At 58.1% G+C, this 19,768-nt stretch overlaps 1 protein-coding gene across 3 annotated transcripts in view; it reads left to right on the top strand.

Moving 5' to 3' along the window:
- The first annotated feature begins 3,056 nt into the window (after positions 1–3,056).
- SRCIN1 (SRC kinase signaling inhibitor 1) overlaps positions 3,057–19,768 on the top strand; it is a 70,905-nt gene continuing 54,193 nt past the window's right edge. For 2 of the 3 annotated variants that reach the window (XM_070773370.1, XM_070773369.1), the window contains exons 1-2: positions 3,057–3,295; positions 11,311–11,373. In XM_070773370.1, coding sequence (XP_070629471.1) covers positions 3,172–3,295; positions 11,311–11,373 — 187 coding nt within the window. In that variant the 5' untranslated portion in view covers positions 3,057–3,171. The remainder of the gene's footprint in view (positions 3,296–11,310; positions 11,374–19,768) is intronic. The other variant, XM_070773371.1, reaches the window with a different exon arrangement.

Below are 19,768 nucleotides of genomic sequence, written 5' to 3'. Positions count from 1 at the left end.
GGACACGATTGAACTGACTTAGCATGCATGCATATTAGGTGGGCACAATATGGAGGAGAGGAGACCTTGTCTCATGGGGGGCTAACCTGAGGGGGAAGGGAGGGGCAGCATCCTGTGTGGTTGAGTTGGGGACCTGAATGGAGGAGGAGGAGCAGCAACATCAGTCCCTAGCCTCTGGGCTCTGAGAGGTTTGGGAGGTGGTGTCCACACAGCTGAAGGGAAGCCATCCCTCCCCTTGCCGACCCCGCCTCTACACAGGGCCTGCTGCCTCCCATGCCCATCCTGGGCAGGCAGCCAAGCCGGGAGCTGGATGAGTGCCCACAGCACGCTCAAAGGCCAGAAGATGGGCACCATCCAGTTGGCAGAGGGAGAGGCAGCTGGCCCAGGAGGGGAGAAGTCAGGGAGCCGACTGCTGGGGTCGTGTGCCCAGACGGTGTGTCCAGGACGTGCTTGGCTGCCCTCCTGAGCTGTCTGTCTGGAGCCCCTCCTCTTCCTACCCTGGCCCGGCCACCTAAGTTACTGTAGCTGGAGGGAGATTTCTAAGGGGCGTCAGAGTTGCCCTGAGCCAGGCAGTGTGCTTGGCTCAGGGCAGGCCTGGGGGCGGGAAGGAAAGTGGAAGAGAGAGCCTGGATTAAGGCTGCAACTGGGTAGACCAGGAAGTGGGGAAACCGGTTTGTCATTTGGGCTGCTTGGGGTGGGGTCTCCTCTTCTGCCTCTCGGCCTGCCTGCCACTCTGCCTGGTGGCCTACAGCGAAGAGAGGTACTGTGTCCCTTCCTTGCTCATCTAAGCTGGCTTTGGGAATGCCAGGAGGAAGTAAAAGGGGTAGGGGTCTTGGCCCACTTTCCCCTCCCCAAGAGAAGTTTGGAAGAGAGGGGACAGGACAGAGAACCCGAGAGAGAGAGGTAGCAAGCAACCAGGATGGGAGGAGGGGACAGAGTCACCTGGAGAAGTCTGTGGAGCCAACAGGTAGGCTATGGTGGGACAAGGAGTGGGTGGGAGTAGGGCAGGGGTGGGGTAGAGCTGGCGCTTTGCAGCCTTTTTGGAGGTGACTACGATGTCGCCAAGGGAGGTGTGAGAAGGGGCAGGAGCTAGAGCGCCCTCTTTTGGGGTCCTACTTGGCAGATGGGCAGAGACTCCCCTCACTCACAGCGCCGGCCCCTGCAGTTTCAGCAGACGCCCGCAGGAGGGGCCGCAACCCGAGCTGGGGAGAGGGGGGTGGGAGGAGACAGCCCAGCAGGGGGCGCCGGGGGACTGGGCCCCCTTGGCCGAGCCAGGTCTAAGGAGGGGACGAGGGGAGCGTCCCGGGAGAGGAGGGTCCAGACTCTCTCTGCATAGGGAGCTGAGCTGCGGAGGTCACCTTGGCTGAAGAGTAACCCCTGGTCCCTCCCTGCCCCGTACCTCCCCCAATGTTTCTTCATCCCACGGCCCGCCAGGGTTTGGAGAACAAGTTCCCACACCCTCGAGATGCACCCCTCTCCTTCGAGGCCGGCTCCCGGCTTTAGGCAAAGTCTCTATCATGGCTTGAGGACTGCTCAGGGTATGAGAAGCAGGTGCAGCGGGGCGGGAGGCCTGAGCGCGCCCCGCATCCGCTGCCCGGCCACGAGCCGCGGGATCCAGCAGTGCAACTGGAGGGCGAGAGGCGCCGGCCCCCTCCCCTCCCGGCTCCCTGCCACCCCAGAGGCCCTTTGTACGTTCCAGCCATACGCGCGTGCCCGCGCCGCGCGCGCTCCCGGCCGCAGTGACACACCCGCACCGGCCCCCGCGCGCGCGCGCACACACACACACACATACACACTCGCTCTCGCACACTCGGTGACACGCCCGCGCGCGCGCGCGTACCCACACGCCCGGCCGCCGGCGCCCTCCCAGCTGGTCCACCCCGGCGGGGCCCGCGCCCCCGGCCCGCCCGCCTGGCACCGCGCCCCAGGGCTGGGGCCCAGCGAGGAGCCCGCGAGGCGGCGAGAGGGCAAGCGCCAGGCAGGCCGGCCCGGGGCCCCCGCCCCCCGCGCCCCCGCCCGATGGGGAACGCTCCGTCCCAAGGCATGTCCCTGTCTCTCTCCTTCCTAATGTGCCTCCATGCTTAAGTGGAAGGTATTTCTGTTTTCTTTGTGTGTTTTCCCCTCGGCCGGGGGCGGGGGCGGCGACCGGGCCGGGGAGGCGGTGGCCGGCGGGGCAACGGGTGCTCGGGTCGCAGGTGTGTGGGGGGCAGGGGACCGCGGCGCGCCGGGCTCGGGAGAAGGAAAGGGCGAGAAGAGTTCTGGGTCCAGAGAAGGGGTCCGGCATTGGCGAGGCTGGAGACCGGGTGGGGAGGGCCTCGTGAGGCCCGGGGAAGGGAGCCCCAGAGAGGTGGGGGGTTCAGTTTTAAAGAGGTTTGTGCGGGGCAGGGAAGGAAGGAGAGAAGAGAAAGGGGGATGGATGGTGAAGAGAGTGGGGGAGGGAGTGGTCCATCCGAGGTGGATGAAGAGGAGGATGCCGAGAGGCGAAGGGGATGGAGAAGTGGTGGGAGCATCAAGGGCCTCTCATTCCCCCAGGTCCCAGAATGGGGTGCACGCCCTTGGATGGTGGTGGTAGGCGCTTTGCGCCAGCCCCCCAGGGAAGGAAGGGGATGAATGTATTCTGGGATTGGCTGTGTTGCCAGGATACCAGCCTGTGTTCCCGCCCCTTTCCCCTTTCCTTCCCCCCCACACCTCCCCATCCTCCCGTCACCTCGAGGCCCTAGCCCTGGAGACCTGGGAGCCTAGGTAGCAAGGTAGCAGTTGCAGAAACTGGGGACCCGCTCCCCTCTCGACTGGCGGGTAGGGAGGGGCCACGAGAGGGAATGACTGGGGGAGGGGCCATGTGATCTTAAGTCCGGGTGAAGAGGCCAGAGGGCGAGAGAGGGCGCCCCCAGCTGGGGAGAGCGTCTAGGGTGAATGAGGAGGTAGGGACTGAGGGAAGCTGAGCGGCAGAGGGCGGGGCTGGGGAGGGGCCGCGCTAAGCCCCCCCTCCCCTCCCACGCACCCCCTTGCTACGTCAGAAGCTCCTGGGCCAGCTCCGAGTCCTGTCGGTGGGGGCAGCAGGATGCTGGTGGAAGCAGAGGGGGCCGGCCGGGTGCCTCCGCAGCTCGGCTGGCAGGGCCCGGCGGGGCGTGTGCGGCTGCTGGTGCAAGCCCCCCCGCCCCACCCCTCCCCATGCAGCCCTGGCAGTGCCTCCGGCGCTTTGCCCTGGCCTGGTGGGAGAGGACAGCGGAGGGCAGAGCCCGATCTCCCAGGGAGGAGGCCGGACCGAGGGACCCCGGGGGCCGAGGGGAGCCAGGTGAGCAAGAACAGGGAATGTGCGAGGAGATCCCAGACTGGCAGTCCCTTTTCTCCAATACTAGGGAACCAGCAGGTCTTGTAGCCCCCAACTTGAAGGGAAGTGGGTTCCTTGATGGAGCCTTACAGAAGATGTTCGAACTCCTGTTGTTTTGGGAGGGGAAAAACAGATGAGGGCTGGAAGAGGGGATAGGTAATCAGACTTCTAGGCTTGTGAGTCTGAATATTCATTGGTGTTGAGTTTGAGCACTTTGGGGTGGGGATAGGATGCCTTCTTTCCAACTCTGAATACCTTGGTCTGGGTGACCTTGAGCCAACTGCTTTGCTATCTAACTCCGTGCCTCAGTTTCTCATATTCCCTTCCCTACCCCTCTTGTTGTCTTAAAGAACTGATGAGGCGTTTGATGGAGACTGTCACTGTGAAAATGTGGGGCTCCGTCATCACTGGTGGCAGCTGTGGTGGTGGTGGTTTCTGGCATGGTTGTGAGTGTGTACGAATGTAGGGGGCAGTTATGGTTTATGTGTGAGGTCTTCTGCTGGTTGGGGCCACTGTGGGCAAGTGTCAGGGTCCGGCATTCATACAGGAAGGAAGGCTCCAGGCAAGCTGGGAGTTGTTGAGGCAGAGACTTAACTGGTGGCCTAGTGTAGAAGCAAGGGATGAGGCATAAGGGGAGGGGGTTCCAAGAATAAGATTCCCCCTCCACCCAGACTGCCTGGCACCCAGGCACCGCTGGCAGCGAGTGCAAAGGCTTTGCCCTGGCTTCCTGCCACCGTGCCTTGGGGACAAGAGGGTCTTTGTCCAGTGCCCCCCCACCCCCCACCCCAGCCCTGCTCCTTCCGCCCTTACCATGATGGCCAGTTCTCTGTGATGACCCTCAGGGCTGGGATGGAGATGCAAGTGTGCTCTGGAGATCTGGAGGAAGCAGCTGTGGTCTTCAGGCAGTGCTGAGTGGAGACCGGGAGCCCTCCTAGGGGAACGTCCCTGGGAATTGGGAGGCTTTTCCCCCCACCACCCCGCTCCATGCTTTCTGCTTGCCTCCTTGTCTCCTTGCCTAATGAGGAGGGGATGGTGTCTGGGGTCTTCATGGCCTGATTCCTGCTGGGAATCCAGGGTTCCAGGTCTCTTAAATATGTACAGGGTACAGAGTAGGGTGCTGTGATGCAAAGCCTCAGGTGATCTCTCTTTTCTGTCTGGCCAGGGACCCACCCTGGAAAACAGGTTTAATTAGAACCATTGATTCCTTCTTTGGCTGTGGGCATTGATCTCACCGGTGTGGTCAGAGCTGGGGCTAATGGGGGCACGGCTGCCCAGTTCGAACAGGGAGGGGGCTGGGCTCTTGGAGGTATCACATCTGTTTTAGTCCCGTCTCCACTCCAGGTTAGGTCTTGGGGAAGGAAAGGAGACGGGGTTTTGACCTGAGGGAGCTGTGTTTGGAGTCCGAGGATCATCCGGAGTAGTGGGGCCAGGCTCTAGAAGGGAGGGGCTGCTCCATTGGAAGCGAGACAGTAGGCCCTTGAGGGGGCAGGCAGAGAGTTCAGGGATGGATCTGGAGCTTGCCATGAAAGCTTTGCTTTCGAGGAATCCCAAGCACTTATCTCCTCCAACCCCTGGCAAGGAGATCCCATTTCTTCCTTCGTTTGTGTCTTCAAGGTCCAGAGAGGGACAGAGACTGCCTCCGAGGCCCAGTGGGCCTGCATCTGGCTTCTGAGCCTGGCAGTCTGACCAAACAGCCCCTGACTAGGCACAGAGAGCCGAGGGTGAGACTCATGGCAGCCTCCCACTGGCCTCTGGGTTTGGTGGGATGTGGGGGACAGGTTGTGCCCCCCTAGGCCCTGGCTGCCTGTTGTGGGTGGGCTGGTGCAGGTGCAGGCTTCAATGAGCCACTCAGATGCTCTTTGAAGAATCCCTTGTTGGCTTCCTAGGGCCCATTCGAGCAAAGATAATAAAAAATCTGGCCGTCAGCGGGTTTGAGGGCTGCATTTGCTTCCCCTTCTTTCATTCCCAGCTCTGAAAAGCGGAGATGAAGGCTTTGGATTTGGCTGGGAAGCTGCGCTTGCCTGCCCCGAGGGAGGGAGGGGAGGAGAGCGGAGGGAGGCAGAGAAGGGAGGACCGATTTCCTGGCAGCCGGGGGATTTGCTGGGGAGGTGGGCAGAGGGGCAGGGACGTGGTCCCAGACTCCCTCGGGCCTCGATGGGGCTCCCATGACCCTCAGCCTGGCTCCAGCCTTATCCTTCAGGTCTGGAGACTGGGAGCACCCCCTCAGCTCCACTGTTCCTACATTCACCGCTCTGCTTCTCAGGCTCTCCGCTTTCTTCCCCAGTCCCCTCCACCCCTCCATCTCTCCCACTCTGCCCTTCCTGGGCTCTCTCCTTTGTCTCCCTCACTCGACTCCTGAGTCTCCCTTTTTCTCCCCGTCTGCCCCCTCCGATCTGTCTGTCTGTCTTCTTTCCGTAGCATCTGTCCTGCTTTCTAGGACCGACTGGAAGGCTGAGAAGCCAAGTTGGTGGGGAGTGGGGGAAGGGAGCTGTAGCCACAGAAGGGATGGGCTTGAATGGACTATTATGGTCTGTCAGGTGTCATAGTTACCAGAGGCCAGGCGGAAGGGGGCTGCTGAGCACTTAGAGATGTGTGTGTGGTGAGGGCGCTGTCCCCCTCCCCGCACACAGCGGGCACCTTGCCCTGACATTGGGCTTTAGACACTCAACTTCTCTTGCCACCTACTGCCGTTTGGCTGACAGGAAATCAGTGCCTCGGCACCCTCTGGCCCCGTCACCCCTCTGGTCACCCACTGCCCCAGGCATCATTGCCACCCTGGCCCACGGTTCCCCCACACCCCCTACCCAGGCTCAGATGGGGAAGGGAGGTGGCCAAGGGAACCCTGTACAGACCCTGAGACCCCTGCACCATCCTGTAAGCCCCCCAGATGGAAAACAAGACTGTCATGGAAAGAGCACTGGGCTGAGTAAAGAGACCTTCTTAGGATCCTTCGTTAGCGCCCAAATGTCCGCGTGACCTTGAGCAAGTCCCTTCCTGGCAAGGGCCTCTTTCCTCACCTGTGAAATAAGGGGGCGGGCTGGGTCCTCTCCAAGGTCTCTTCTGTCTTTCCACTGATGTTGTGTCTCTCTTCTGGGTGATTTGCATATGCTTTGCATACATTAATGGTGCCTGCTCGAAGGGGGAGGGTGCCGCCCACAGGGACCAGAGTCCAACCCACCACTCAGATTCCCCTTGCCCATTGGCCCAGGCTGTCACTGCAGGAATCTCCCAGAGGGAAGGAAGCTGGGGTGGGGGGGGGGGGTCTGAGAATTTCCTAGGGAGGTGGCTCCTGTGTTCCAGCCCTGGCTAGAGGCAGAATAGGGGTGTAGCCCTGGTGGAGGGGACCCCTGTCCTTGTCAGTCCTGCTCCAAAAAGTCCAAACAGGAAAGCCAAGTGGTGTGAATTCACTGCAGTTGCTTGTGGCTACCACTGGTTGTATGAAATCCCAGTGAGATGGGCAGAGGGGCTTGGAGGTCTCCGTCCTCTGTTCTCAGGGCCTAAGTACCCTCTACATGCCAGGAGCTTAGCTAAGTGTAAGAATCCCTCTCTCTGGCTTCAGCTGCCTCCCGCAGCCCAGGACAGGTCCGGCCATCTTATGCCCCTACTCACTTCTGCTCAGGCACCTGGGCTCTAGGTATATGTGGGTAGGAACTTGGACCTGAGAGATGGTCACCGAGACCAGGATCATTGCATATCGGGCGCTGCCCGGTCAGCACACTGCCTGACCTCACGGGCCTCCTCCCCTGCCACCTTCTAGGTGCTGTGTTTGGTACAGGCCAGTGTCCTGCATCTCAACCCTCAACCTGCCTCAGTTTCTTTCACCCATACCCTCATAATGCCATCACATGGGGCAATACTGGGGTAAAGGTTGGCAGCCTCAGAAACCAATACTGGGGTTTCTGAAGACAGGAGCAAAAATCACCTCTCCACCGCCACAGAGGACAGACCAGAGGAAATGCAGCAAGAGGGATCCAGGTTAGATTTAGTCTCGGGGAGGAACTGGCCCAGCAGGCAAATTAGTTTCTGACTACAGAATTGTTGTGAAGCTTAAGTGAAACAACAGATGAAAATTTCCAGCACAGTGCCTGTCACATAAGAAACAATAAATGGTATGGGGAGGGGATGGCTGTCTCTGAACGCAGTGGAGACCCTCCCCTAACCCGAGGTGCAGGAGTTTGCAGGGAATGAGAAGCTGGAAGGACAATTCCAAGAAGAGCTGTTTCTCCCACATTCAAGCTGCCACCGCAGCCCTCCTGCCCCTCGCACAGCGCACTGGGCTCAGGGCCCAGCTACCCTGGGACACTCTGCCCTCATCCTCTCTGCTGTAGGTGGGCAGACAGAGGGTTTGGAGGCTGGGAATCCTGTTCTTCTTCCCCTCCCCCTGTCTTTGCTCAGGACAGCTTGAGAAGAAACAGGCCCACGCTGCAGCAGGAGGAATCGAGGTTAGATGGGAAGGAAATCTCCCGGTGCATGAAGGGTGGCTGCTCTGAGGTGCTGCTTGTGCATCTTTCCCCTCAATGATAGGTGTATATGAATGCAAGTAGGCTAGTGTTGTAGCTAGGTGCAGCGGACTGGTTAATATGACCTTTGAGATGACCTTTGGGCTATTGTCAGGAGCTTGGTAGGTCCAGTTTAATCTCATGTGGCTGTGGTGGTTGGTAGAGTGCAGGGGGCCATGATGGAGAGGGGTTCAGAGCTGCTGGGAAGGAGAAGGGACAGGGGAGTCAGTCTTTGATCAGAGAGGTCAAGTGCATGGTAAAGAGCAAGCATTGGATGGTGCCAGCTCGCCTGCCTCCCTACTGCCGTGTGACATTGGGCAAGTTAGTTGCCTCTGGTCTTCAGTGTCCCTGGTGTGAGAAAGAGGACAGAACTAGAAAATCTAAGATCCCTTCAAGATGTCACAGGTTCTACCCATCTCCTCTCTCCTGAGATAATACAGGCCTTGCCATACAGAGAGTGGGAAAAATACTTCCCAGCTCCAGATAAACCAGGAAAAATGGAGATTTGGCCCAAGAGAACACTGGTGCTTTCGTGTGCCTGCACATGTCTTACAAACAGTCCCTCCTGCTCCAAAGGCACACCTTGTCTAAATCTGTCCAATGGGCCCAGAGGATGGGTAAGGGAGAGGCTACAGGATTCAGCTAAGTCCATTTTCCTCCCACCCCAGAAAGGCTTTGCCACACTCCATTCCACCCAGAGACCATACTCCAGTCCATATTTTCTTCTGCGGAGGCACTTCCAGCTGGTGGCTCATCTCCCCCACAACCTTTTCCTGGTTCCTGGTAGCCTCAGCCACCTGGCCCAGTCGCTTGCATATCCTGGAGTGGAGTAGCGTTAAGATTGGGAAGGAGCTGGGTTTTTCACATGCCTGCCTGCCACACCTTGGCAAACATCATCATCCCAGCACCCTGACCTCTTTTCCACCCTGGCCACAGAGCATGCCGGAGACCTCAGACCCAGGGGCCCACATCGGAAGCGGGGGGTGCCCAGAGCCAGAGACCCCCATGTGGCAGCCCTAGCTGGAGATGTTTGTGCAAAGCCTAGGAGGCAGAGAGGGTGTGTGTCCTGCCTTCTTCCACCCCAGGGCGACTGATAATTGCAGGCACAGCAGGCATCTGTGGCGTTACCCCAGGCCCAGCATCTGCCTCATTGGGGAAAAATTAACGATCCCAGTTCACTGGGAAGGCATGCCACGGCTCACTGAAGCTCTTGCAGATACATCCGGGCCTCTCTGCCTCCTCTCCTGGGCTGTCCCCATGCCAGTCCAGCCCCTCCCCGTGGTCAGGCTGGCCTGAATGAGTCCCTATTCTTGCCTCAGCCCCCTTCTGAGTTGGAAACTGGAACTCTGAGGAAAAGCCAGGGCTACCAGGACTGACAGTGACTCTCGCTTTGCTGCCCCTGACTTTTTAGACTCTCCCTAGTCTGCATGCTCAGGAGGATTTCTGGATGTTAAAAGAAGAGACCTTTGAGGGGCTTCCTGGAGCTTCTTCCATCATGGCGACTGGAAAGTAGGAAAGGGCTCCTGGAAAGCCAGAAGTCATTAAATGATGAAGCTTGGGAGATCCTGAACTCACTTCTGAACCCAACAGCTCATCCCCTTCCCCTGATCCCTGGTCCATCTGCAGCTGAAGGTTGGAGTTATCTGCCTCCCATTCCTAGAATGAGGCAGAAAGGGATGGAAACAAAGCCTTCTCTTCCCCTACTGTCCATGAAAGATAGTTTATATTGGAGCATGGGATGGAAGGAAGTTAGACTTTAGGCAGAACTTCCCAGATGGCACTGAATGGGAGACAGACAAATCCTAGGGGAGGTGGATGGGAAGCAGTTCAGATCTACAGTCAAGAGCTCAGGCTCTGGATTCAGACAGATCTGGGCTGGCATTCCAGCCCTGACACTCACTGTGTGTCTTGGGGCAAGTCACCTCACCTCTCTGAAGTTCAGTTTCCCCATCTGTAAATTGGGGCTGATCACGGTGGTTTCCTCACAGGGTGGGTACCAGGATTAAATGAGGTAATTTAGGCGGAGTTCCTGGCACATTGTGAACTTTCAGTAAATAGTAATCTTTGTCCTCCTCCTCCTTAACTGTCCAACTGAGAGTGAAAAATGGGTGGCTGTTCCCCCAGGAAGAAGGGGCATATATGAGAAAGTCTCTTTAATCTTACTTAAAACCCAGATTCTCACCTCAGCCTGTTTGGGGTTGGGCCCCTGGAGCTGCCACTTAAGGCTAGTGGTGAGGAGGGAGCTAGGGCTCTTGAGACTTCGTGCCCCCAACTGGTGCCCCTCTGTGCCCCACCCCTAACCCCACTGCCTGTCCAGGAAGCCCTCTGGGGTTAGATATGTTAGTGAACATTTTTGATTTCTTCACCCAGTCAAGGTCCCAACATCTGGGTACAACAGTTGCTTCTCCCCAGGGTGCCTGCATCTTGGGTAATCAGTGGGAAAATTGGAACCATGAGATTGGCAGGGGGCTCTGAGGATGCTTGCAGCCAGACGTGATGTGGGTGTGGATGGGTCTGAACCAGCCCAGTGAGAACTGGGCCCAAGAGGATGCCCAGGCCACAGTGTCTCCAGGCAGGCAGGTCGTAGTGCTGCGCACCCCCAGATGCAAGGCAGAAGACGGGCAGCGCGGCCTGGGGGGCGGCAGTACAGTTAGAAGGGCTTCCTGAGAGTGCGAGAGCGAGAGGGAGGCAGCGGGATGCATAGCTGAGAGGGGCCCTGCTCTGGCAGGCTGAGGATTGGGCGAGCGTGGAAGCAGGAGCTGGCCACAGGGCTTTGGGCGATATGGGCAGGGGTGCCATTTTCCGACATGGTCCCCATCACAGCGAGTGTGCGTGTGCGCTTGTCGGGTGTGAAGAACCGCTGCTTCCTCTGTTGCAGACAGAGGAGGGGGCCCTCCTCAAGGTTAGGGGATGAGTGGAGCCGATGGGGGTCTCTTGGGCTGGGAGGGGGTTTCAGCAGAGCAATGAAGGGAGGGCCCTCGGACTCTGAACCCACCAACCTTCCGGAATGGGGTGGCCTTGGCTGGGGGAGGCAGATGGGCCCTCCAAGGTGCTCTCATCTGGGGTCTTGTGTGGGCCCCCAGTAAAGTGGCTGTCCCTATTTCTGGGAGGAGAACCAGGCCTGGCTTGTTGGCTGTCTGTCCTGGGGACCCCACTCTGAGGAACCCCATGTTTTTTGTGTTGTCCTGCTGTCTGTCTCCTGTCTGTCTCCCACCAATGTTTCTGTCCCTTCAGCCCCGGCTCTTGACCCAGCACCCCATCTCTGTCCTGCCTGCCCCCCAGCCCTCAGGAACCCCCAAAGGGGCAGCTCCGAAGGCTCTTCCTTGCTCTGTCCCAGTCCCCGCCTGCCCCCCTGGCCAAGGCCCCTGCCCGGCCGGCCCATCCCAATGTGGGAGCCCCGCCCCGCCCCATCCGTTCTCCAGCTCCTGTCCTCCGGCTCTGGGCCTTCGTTCACACTCTCCTTTCCTGTCCCTCGCCCAGGGCTCCAGCGTGCAGCGGGAGGGAAGGCTCCAGGACTCTGCTCCCTCTGTTTAAAGTCTCCAGGTTGGTAAGCCAGGAGGGGGGCCTCTCCCTACCATCCTGCCTCCCACCGCTCCCTGGCAAAATGGGGGAGGGGGCTATCCCTGGTGGGCCCAGGCCTTTGCTTGGGGAGAGGGCAGCAGAGACTTGACTCTGGGGAGGGCACCTTGCCTGGCAGAGAATGTGTCCGTGTGTGCACGTGTGTGCATGTGAGTTAGTATGTGCGAGCAAACACGTGTGCATGTATATGTGTGTGCTGGCTGCAAAGCTCTGTGTAGTGGGGGCTGGGAAGGGGGAGGAGGAGGAACCCTCTGTCAAGGGAACTGGAGACCTGGGGGGAGGGGTCAGGAGCAAGGGGCCTTTTTTATGGGGGAGAGCCCATGTTCCAGCATCAGCCAGTGGAGGGGGATCAGAGAAGATGGGACCATGTCGACCTCAGTACAGCTTTGTTGCGTTTATAGGTACTTGTAAATCTGTGATTTCATTTCATTTATTTAATCGTTTATTCATTTATCCATCCATTCCTTCATTCAATACGGACTTATTGAACCCCTTCTCTGTGCCAGGCACTGGGCTAGGCTCAGAGGCCAACAGTGACAAGACAGCGAAGGTTCTTCTATTGCTTAAGTGGTGTGGGGATACGGGTTAAGGGGTTGGCAGAGTTCACTGGCTGTGGGGCCTGAGGCTGTGGCCTGGCCAGCTGACTCCAAAGGGCAGTGACCCACTGTCCACCGATGCCCATCCGCCCCTGCTCCCCCTGCTGGCGGCTGCTCCTCACTGCATGTCTCTGTTGAGCATCCCAATGGCACTCCTCTCATAGCGTGTTCCTGCCAAGCAGGCAGTGACTGGACGTCCCAATCCATGCAACCTGGGGACTGTGAGCAGCATTGTTGGGCCAGAGCAGAGGCCACTTTAGAGGGCCTCTGGGAGCCCACCTCCACTTCTGTGCCCGGGACCAGCAGCCTAGGGCACTGGACTTGAGAGTCAGCCTGATCTGGGTTCAAATGCTCACTTAAGCCATGTCTGAGCTGCTGGCCTTGGACAAGCCACTTTCCCTCTCTGAGCCTCATTGTCTTTGCCTATAAAATGGCAGGCTTGTTGAGAAGAGTATAGGAAAAGCAGCAGCCGGACCAGAGCCTGGCCCGTAGCAGGGGCTGCCCCATTGTGGTTCCCTTTCTGCACCTCCCCCAGCCCCTCCCTGGGGTGGGGCAGCTCCAGCCGGGTACTGTCTGAGTGCTGCCCCTGTCTCACCTTGAAGAGGGGTTGCAGAGTCCCTGTCTTGGCTGTTTGCAGGCTCCGTGTCCCCCAGCCCTTCTCCACTCTCTGAAGGATGCTTCGGCCCCAGTCCGGGCAGGCAGATGGGGCAGGCAGCCCTCCTTGCCACTGTGGCTGCCGCCGCCTTGATGGCTTTTTAATAACTTTGCTCGGAGACAATCTGCAGAGCCTCGTTTGTCTGCCTCTTAATTAAAATTACCGTTTTCCTAAAAGAGCAACGATGCTGCTCCCCTCCCTCCCCTATCAGTGGCTGCTGCCAGGAGAAGGCAGAAGTGACTTGAAATTGCTGCCTTTCCCCTCGGCCCCTGTCCTGGTCACACAAGCCACCACCCACCCTGCCCCACTTCTCGACACAAACAGGTGGGCCAAGGCTGAGTGTCAGGAACTAGGAAAGGAGGAAAGAGTGAATGTCTTCCTCTTTCACTTACACTCTTCCAGAATACTCCCAGAGACAGGGAGCTCAGTCCCTCTCAAGACTTACTTTCTACATCTGTAAAGAACCAGAGCAACCCCTGTCCGGCTGTACCACCCAGAGTGGAATAGCATGTGGGGAGGGGGGTTTAAAATGTGCTGTGAAGGGTTATTAGATTGTTTGTGGTGGGGCAGGCGTCATCTGGGGCCAGAGGCCTCCCTGGAAGTGGGCCCTGTGGGGTCAGCTCCTCTGCCTACTCTAGTTAGAAGGTACATCCACATTCCCTCCGTGATTCAGCGAGAGCAAGGGAGTGCAGGGCTGGAAAGGTATGGGGGGTTCGTTTAGTCATTACTGAGTTTGGGGGGGAAAGTGTTCCTGGTAATAATAAAAATACAAATGACTAATATTTACTGAATTTTGCTCAAAACTGTATGAGCCATATGCTGGATCAAGCCCTGTACCTGTGTCCCTTCATTTCATCCTCATAGCTGTCACATGAGCTCCATGCTGTAATCTCTATTTCACAAAGGTGGTGACAGACCAGAGAGCTTAAGTAACATGCCCAAGGTCACACAGATGATCCACCGTGGTAACTGCAGCCTACTCCCCCTCCTGCCGTTGTACCTTCCACCTGAAGTCTTCCTGAAGTCTAGCCTCTGTCCCTCATGCTGCATGTAGAGGGCTGTGCCTTTGCTTCACTCTCTGCACCCCTGCAAGCACGGTTCCCTGTGATTCAAGCCACTGGAATCCGCTTCCCTCCCCCTACCGCATTCCTGGGTCCACCCCTGGGGGAGTCTCGGGGCAGGGGGGCTTCCTGACCCTGAAGTCAGGGGTCAGAAGTGGATTGGAGGTTAGAGAATTCTCATGTGCATACCTCCTTTCGGTTCTAGCCAGAGTCCTTTTCCACTCTGGTGAGGGTGGGCTGCGTGGGGCCAGGGAAGAGACCCAGTGATGAGGCTGGGGCGGCAGATGCTGCTCGTGAGGCGAGGGGCCGTGGTCGTACGTCATAGCTCCACCAGCAGGACCCACCTGGGAAACGGTCTGGAGGAGCGGGGAGGCGCTGCAGCCAGGCGGAAATCCAGCACTAGGAAGGACCCCTTGAGATGCCTCTGTTTCCATCAGCTCCCAGTGGGCCTCGCCTTTCCCTCTGTGACCCTCTGCTCCTGCGCCTCCTCTTCCAGGAAGGCCCTGCCTTTGTCACCTCCCACCTCTGCTCCTCCCTGAAGTGTCCCTCCGTGACCACCTCCAGGCTTGCCCCTCTGAGCACTACAAGATGTTTGGTGCCTTAAATGTAATGAGCTTTCTGTTTCTGGAGGTATCCAAGTCCCGGCTGGGTGGCGTTCCTGGAATAGGGAGGACTTGCAGTTTGGTGTCGGCCCTCTGAGTTCACATTCGCTCCTGGGGCAGCAAACCCAGTTCTTTCAGGGGCCGGAAATGAGTGAAGCCGTGGATGAGGACCATAGAGAAGCGTGCTTATGTTCCTTAAAGGCATTAAAAATCAAAGAAACAAAACAAAACACTACCAGCCAAACAAAATGCCTACACCCCAGAGTGGCCAGGACCCATGCCTAGACCCAGTATGGTCTTTGCTAAACTGCGATTCACTTACCTTGGCATCTTCATGTTGCCCAGCGCACAGTAGGTGTGTACGCATTGTTTGTTGAGTGAATACATGATCACCTGTGCGTCAGCCACTGTGCTAGATACTCTGTATGTTTATTTCTTCCCCTCTGCTCAAGGTGGGCATTGTTTTCCCCGTTAGAGAAACTGATCTCCAGTGAAGTAAAATAACTTGTTCAATGTCACACTTAAGGGAAGGGGCATTTTTTGATTTGAACCTTGGCGTGCTGTGTCCTTCCTCGACACACCTGTGTGTGACCCAGAGCACGTGCATTCCATACCTAACCTGGCTAACAGGGAGCTCTGGAGTGGCTAGTGGCCACCTGGTTGACATGCGCTGCACACCTGTAGGGAGGTAGGGTTGAAGGAAGTGAGGGCTGCAGAGGCGAGGAGGGAGCAGATACCCCTCACCCCAGTAAACCCTTCCTCCCTCAGCTTCCGGTCCCAGCCCAGCAGCCTGGGGATGGTGGCGTGGTGACAGGTGCCGAGCTGCAGAGATGACAGTACTGCTGATTCCCCCATAATTACTGTCTGATGAGATGCCAGAATTAGCCACCGTGCGAGCATGGCATGCAGATACGGGGCAGAGTGCTGGGAAGCAGCGGGGGGTGAGGGAGCCTCTCCTTCCAATCTAGGGCCCTCTGGCAGTAGGGCAGAGTCTGGGGAGGAGGAAGTAGGTTAACAAGAAGGAAGCACTGTGTGGTTAACATGATTCAGATGTTATCGTGTGGGCTGTGGTTTTCCAGTCCTTAGAGTGGTTGGACACACCCCTGTAATGCCTGGCTGCTGGATAGGGTATCAAGGGCCTCAGGCCACTAACCAGAGAATTATGGGCAGAGCAGGCTGCCCACTCAAACTCCTGGGCAAAGGCTTTGATGTTTGGAGCTGGGATATGCCTGGCTGGGCTGACAGGGCCATAGTTGCTAGGAAGAGGCTAAGACCCTGAGCAGACTCCTGGAACCACATTGATGAGGCCAGGCATCAGAAGGCAGAGGGAAGTGCCTCGATGGAGCCAGCAGGTTGTACTCACTTTGCCAGGAATCATTCATCCCCGGCAGGAAGAGTCAAGTTGGCCCTGAGGCTCGAGGTCAGGGGAGGCCTGAAAGTTAGGAGCAGGGGATAAGGAAGGTCCTCTTGGTCCCAGAGCAGGGCTGTGTCTGCCCTGGCATTGATTCTCCTGGCACACAGGCTGGGGGCAGGAGGAGGGCTGGTGAGTGCAGACACAGTGGGGTCACCTGGGCTGCTCAGACCTCGTCTGGACAATTGGAGCCGTTCTGAAGGCCACCAGATAACAGGAGTGGTGACAACATGAGGCTGACCCAGCAGACGGCAGTGCAGGTAGCCCAGGGCTGAAGCCAGCCCACAGACGGAGGGACTTGAGGTGTCGGGCTGAGGGAGAAGATTTGGGTTCAGGAGCCTTCATTCTGGCCCCAAGGGAGAAGTCATGACCCACCCCCGGTCCCTCTGAAGGCCGTGGGCACAGACTCTGGCTCACTTTAAGGAAGGAGGGGTCCCACAAGGTATCTGGTGCCTTAGACATAATGAGGTCTCTGTTTCTGGAGGTATCCAAGTCCCGGCTGGATTGCATTCCTGAAATATGGAGGACTTGCAGTTTGGTGTTGGCACAGCCTGTAGCAGGGGCTGGGGGGGTGTGTCTGCACCAAATTGAGGTATGGGGGAGGGCTGTGGAAAAGTGGAACCTCCTTCCCATCCTGGGCTTCAGGGGCCCTGGGGCTGTCCTGCTCCCTGCCCCTCATCCTCTTTCAGCCCTGTCCTGGGGAAGGGTTCATGCTCTTCTGCTGTGTGGTCTCCCCAGAAAGGATGGTGTTGAGGGTCTCTGTGCTTCACTAGGGAGGGTGCTGTTCGAGTCCTCCTTCTTAGGAAGCTAGACAGACTGAGGGGATATAAGGAGTTCTGGCCCAGGGGCTGAGACGAAGACTCAGGGATGAATCAGCAGGGCATCGAGGAGGGAAGGGGGATCCCGGCTGAGAACCCCACACTTGAGACCAGGGCTTCTCCATTTACCAGCTCTGACCGTGGGCAAGTCACCCCTTCCTGAGTCTCTGCTTTCTCGTCTGTAAAATCGGGGAGAGCAACCTCACAAGGTGTGTCTGAGCACTGAATGAAGAGTGGCTATCAGAGCCCCTTGGGGACCGCCCTGAGTGTATGCCGGTGGGAGGCTGGGTATCAGGAGTGCTGTCTTTCACGGTTGGTCCGTTTCCCCCAGAGCACCCAGCAAGCCTGGTGCTGAGTTCACATCTCGTCACTCCACACGGATGGGTGGATTTAACTGAGATGGGAGGTTGGAGTTTTCGAGTCTTTTGCAGATGGAAGGCGAGACCGTGCATTTCTTCCCTGCCTTCCAGCTCATGCGCCACCTTCCCAGATGCTGCTCTGGTGGACGGTTCAGTCTAGACACCAGGGGGAACTGAAAGATGCCCCTGGAATCTGAGCAGGCCTCCAGGTCAGTGAGGACCCAGCAGGCAGGCAGGAAACCCTGAGTCTCCTCCTGCCTTCTCAGGCTCCGCCTCTTCCATCCTCCAGAGTCTTTCCGGTACTAACCTCAGCGTCCCTGGGGAGGGAACCTGATGGGATGCACACTTGCTGTTTGTTCTCAGTGGGCCTTCAGGGCAGCAGAGTAACTACCTTGTGAGGTGAGGGCTGAAACTCGCAGTCCTGTCCTTCGCCCTCCGGCAGCAGGTGGAAGTGGGTCTAAGGCCCGCCAGCTCCTTGCAGGAGGCTGAGAACCTGTAGAGGGAGACAGGGCTGGGCATGCCAGGTCTGGAAGCGGCCTCTCGGTCCTTGGCATTGCCTGGCTGGGTAAACACTGGTGAGAGTGGAGTGGCTTTTATGTCAAGACGAAATGTAAACACTTTGAGAGACCCTGAACTTGGCAAAGCAAGAGAAGGGCCGTGGAAATCGCGTCTCTGGGAAAGGGTAGCTGGATTCAGGATGGCAAATGGGGTTCCCAGTGTCTCTCAGTCCAAACTGGAGATGCCTCAGACTAACACCCGAGGGAGCTCCCACGTGCAGTGAATCTGTCAGGGGATGATAAATGTACACGATGTGTGTGCGGGCACCGTGCCCTGTCTGCCTGCATGGCATCCAAGATGGCACAGTGGTGGGTCAGGGTGGCGGCTCTGTGGTGACCCAGTCCTGGCTGGGCCCAGGTGTGCCCTTCTGTGTGTGGATGCCTGTGGTGGGTGCAGGGGAGCCCCTGGTGACTGGGCACGTGTCTGTGAGCCTGTGCTGGGCATGTCGGCCTGCACCACGGGGCACAGGCATTGACAAGTGGAAGCGTGGCCTGTGGTTGGAGACTGCAGACACCAGGACCCCGTTGTCCTGGTGGCTGAGGGAGCTGTCTGGATGCTGGGGTGTGGGGCTGGGAACAGCTCCCCGAGAGAACCTGACCCCACAAATGGCGATGTCTCAGAGGAGGATGTGGAAGGATCCAACCGGGCTGGGGCTCCTGTCCAACATTTGTGAGACCCTCGAGGAAGCCTGGGTGTTGATGACACTTCCCTCTGGGAAGCTGGGGTGTATGGTGGGGCTTCCACTCCCTTGCCTCCAACAGATTGGGGTCCCTCTTCCTGGGAACAGGATGCCTCCCTCTGGGCTTGCTTTCAGCCCGAGGCAGCTTCAGGGCTGTGGTAAAGGTCCCCTCACCCACACCCGCTGCCCAGGCCTTAGCACCCCGAGGTTCGAGTTCCCCTGCAGGGGATGGAGGGTGCTCTGGCAGCCTCCCCAGAGCAGTGGCAGAGCTGGAGCACAGGCGTCTGCTTTCCCGCCTCCCCCCACCTCCCTCCCTTCCTCCCTGCCTGTGTTCCTCTCCGCTGCCTCTCCAAGGAGATGTGGGGCTGACAGGACACCTTCCCTGGGCGCGTGATGGTGGTGGAGACGCCAGGCAGGAGTTAGCTTGTTAGCGCGGGCTGTGTGGGCACACACCAGGGCTGTTCCCAGCTTCTCCAGCGAGGGCTTCAGACTAGGGGTGACGTGCTCCCCTCTGCATCCCCGCCCCCGCCCTTCCTGGGGAAACCAATTAGCCAGATCTTCATCAGCTAAAAATGCAACCCCCTACCATCCTGGTTGTGATAATGACTGTGGAGTGAAAGGAAATCACGGGATCAGGCAGATCAGGAAGGGCCTGTCCCCCGCCCACACCCTGGCCGATGCCTTTGTGCAGTGTACAACCTGCACACCCGTCTGAGTGTTAACAGTTTTTTAAAAAAACAAAAACAAATGAAATGACTGAGGCTCCAAGAGGCTGCTAACATTCTGAAGGTTACACAGCCAGACAGTGGCAGAGCTGGTTTGAACAGAGCTCTTTCTCCTCCAAGTCGAGGGATTTTTGGTCATGCCATAGCTTCACCTGCAGTGGGGGAGGGTTGCATATGTGAAATTCTGAGCAGGAGGCTGGCTTGTCAGCTCTTTCGCCAGGAGGGGGTCTTGTCTGAGGAGTATGATTCAGGTGCCACATGGGGACCCTGGTTTCTGTGCAGTGAGCAGCTGCTGGGCCGGGATGGGCACCTGAGGGGTGGCTGGACTGTGCCCCATGGCCTTTCTCTCTCTGGGGCCTGGGGTGCCATGGCGTTTTCCTCCTTGCTGCTGATTTCTCCTAAGGAGCTTGTTAGTCTTGCCCTCCTGGGGTCTGGGGCCTGGAGAAGGGATCCCCTGGCCATTGCTTTCTGGGAAGTGGCAGAGAGGGGTGGGAAAGTCCTTGTCCCTGGGGGCCAGGATGCTCAGGTTCCATTCCTGCTCTGCTTCCAGCTCCTGTGTGACTCAGGTTCATTCTTGGTGCCTCGGTTTCCTTCCCTGTGAGAGGCATTTGGCTGGAGTGAAGGCAGGCGCAGGCAGGGCTTAGCTGAACAGTCTGGAGACATCACTCTGCTTTGCTAAGAGAGAAGAGCCGTCACCTCGCCAGGGAGAGGGCTGTCCTACAGTTGTGGGGAGTCATGGAGAGAGGGCAGCAGGTCGAAGGGGACAAGGACTCCACAGCCACGCAGAGCCAGGGCACTGGCAGAGATGGCACTGAGGCCAAGCCTGGCATCTTTGACTGTCCCCAGGCACCCCCTACTCCTAAGGTGGCCTGTGAGTCTCTTCACCCCACCTAAT

The sequence above is a fragment of the Bos indicus genome, chromosome 19 (assembly GCF_029378745.1).
Source record: "Bos indicus isolate NIAB-ARS_2022 breed Sahiwal x Tharparkar chromosome 19, NIAB-ARS_B.indTharparkar_mat_pri_1.0, whole genome shotgun sequence".
Classification (NCBI taxonomy): Eukaryota; Metazoa; Chordata; class Mammalia; order Artiodactyla; family Bovidae; genus Bos; species Bos indicus.
The sequence above is the reverse complement of the archived record's forward strand: the minus strand, read 5'-3'. Positions and strand labels throughout refer to the sequence as shown.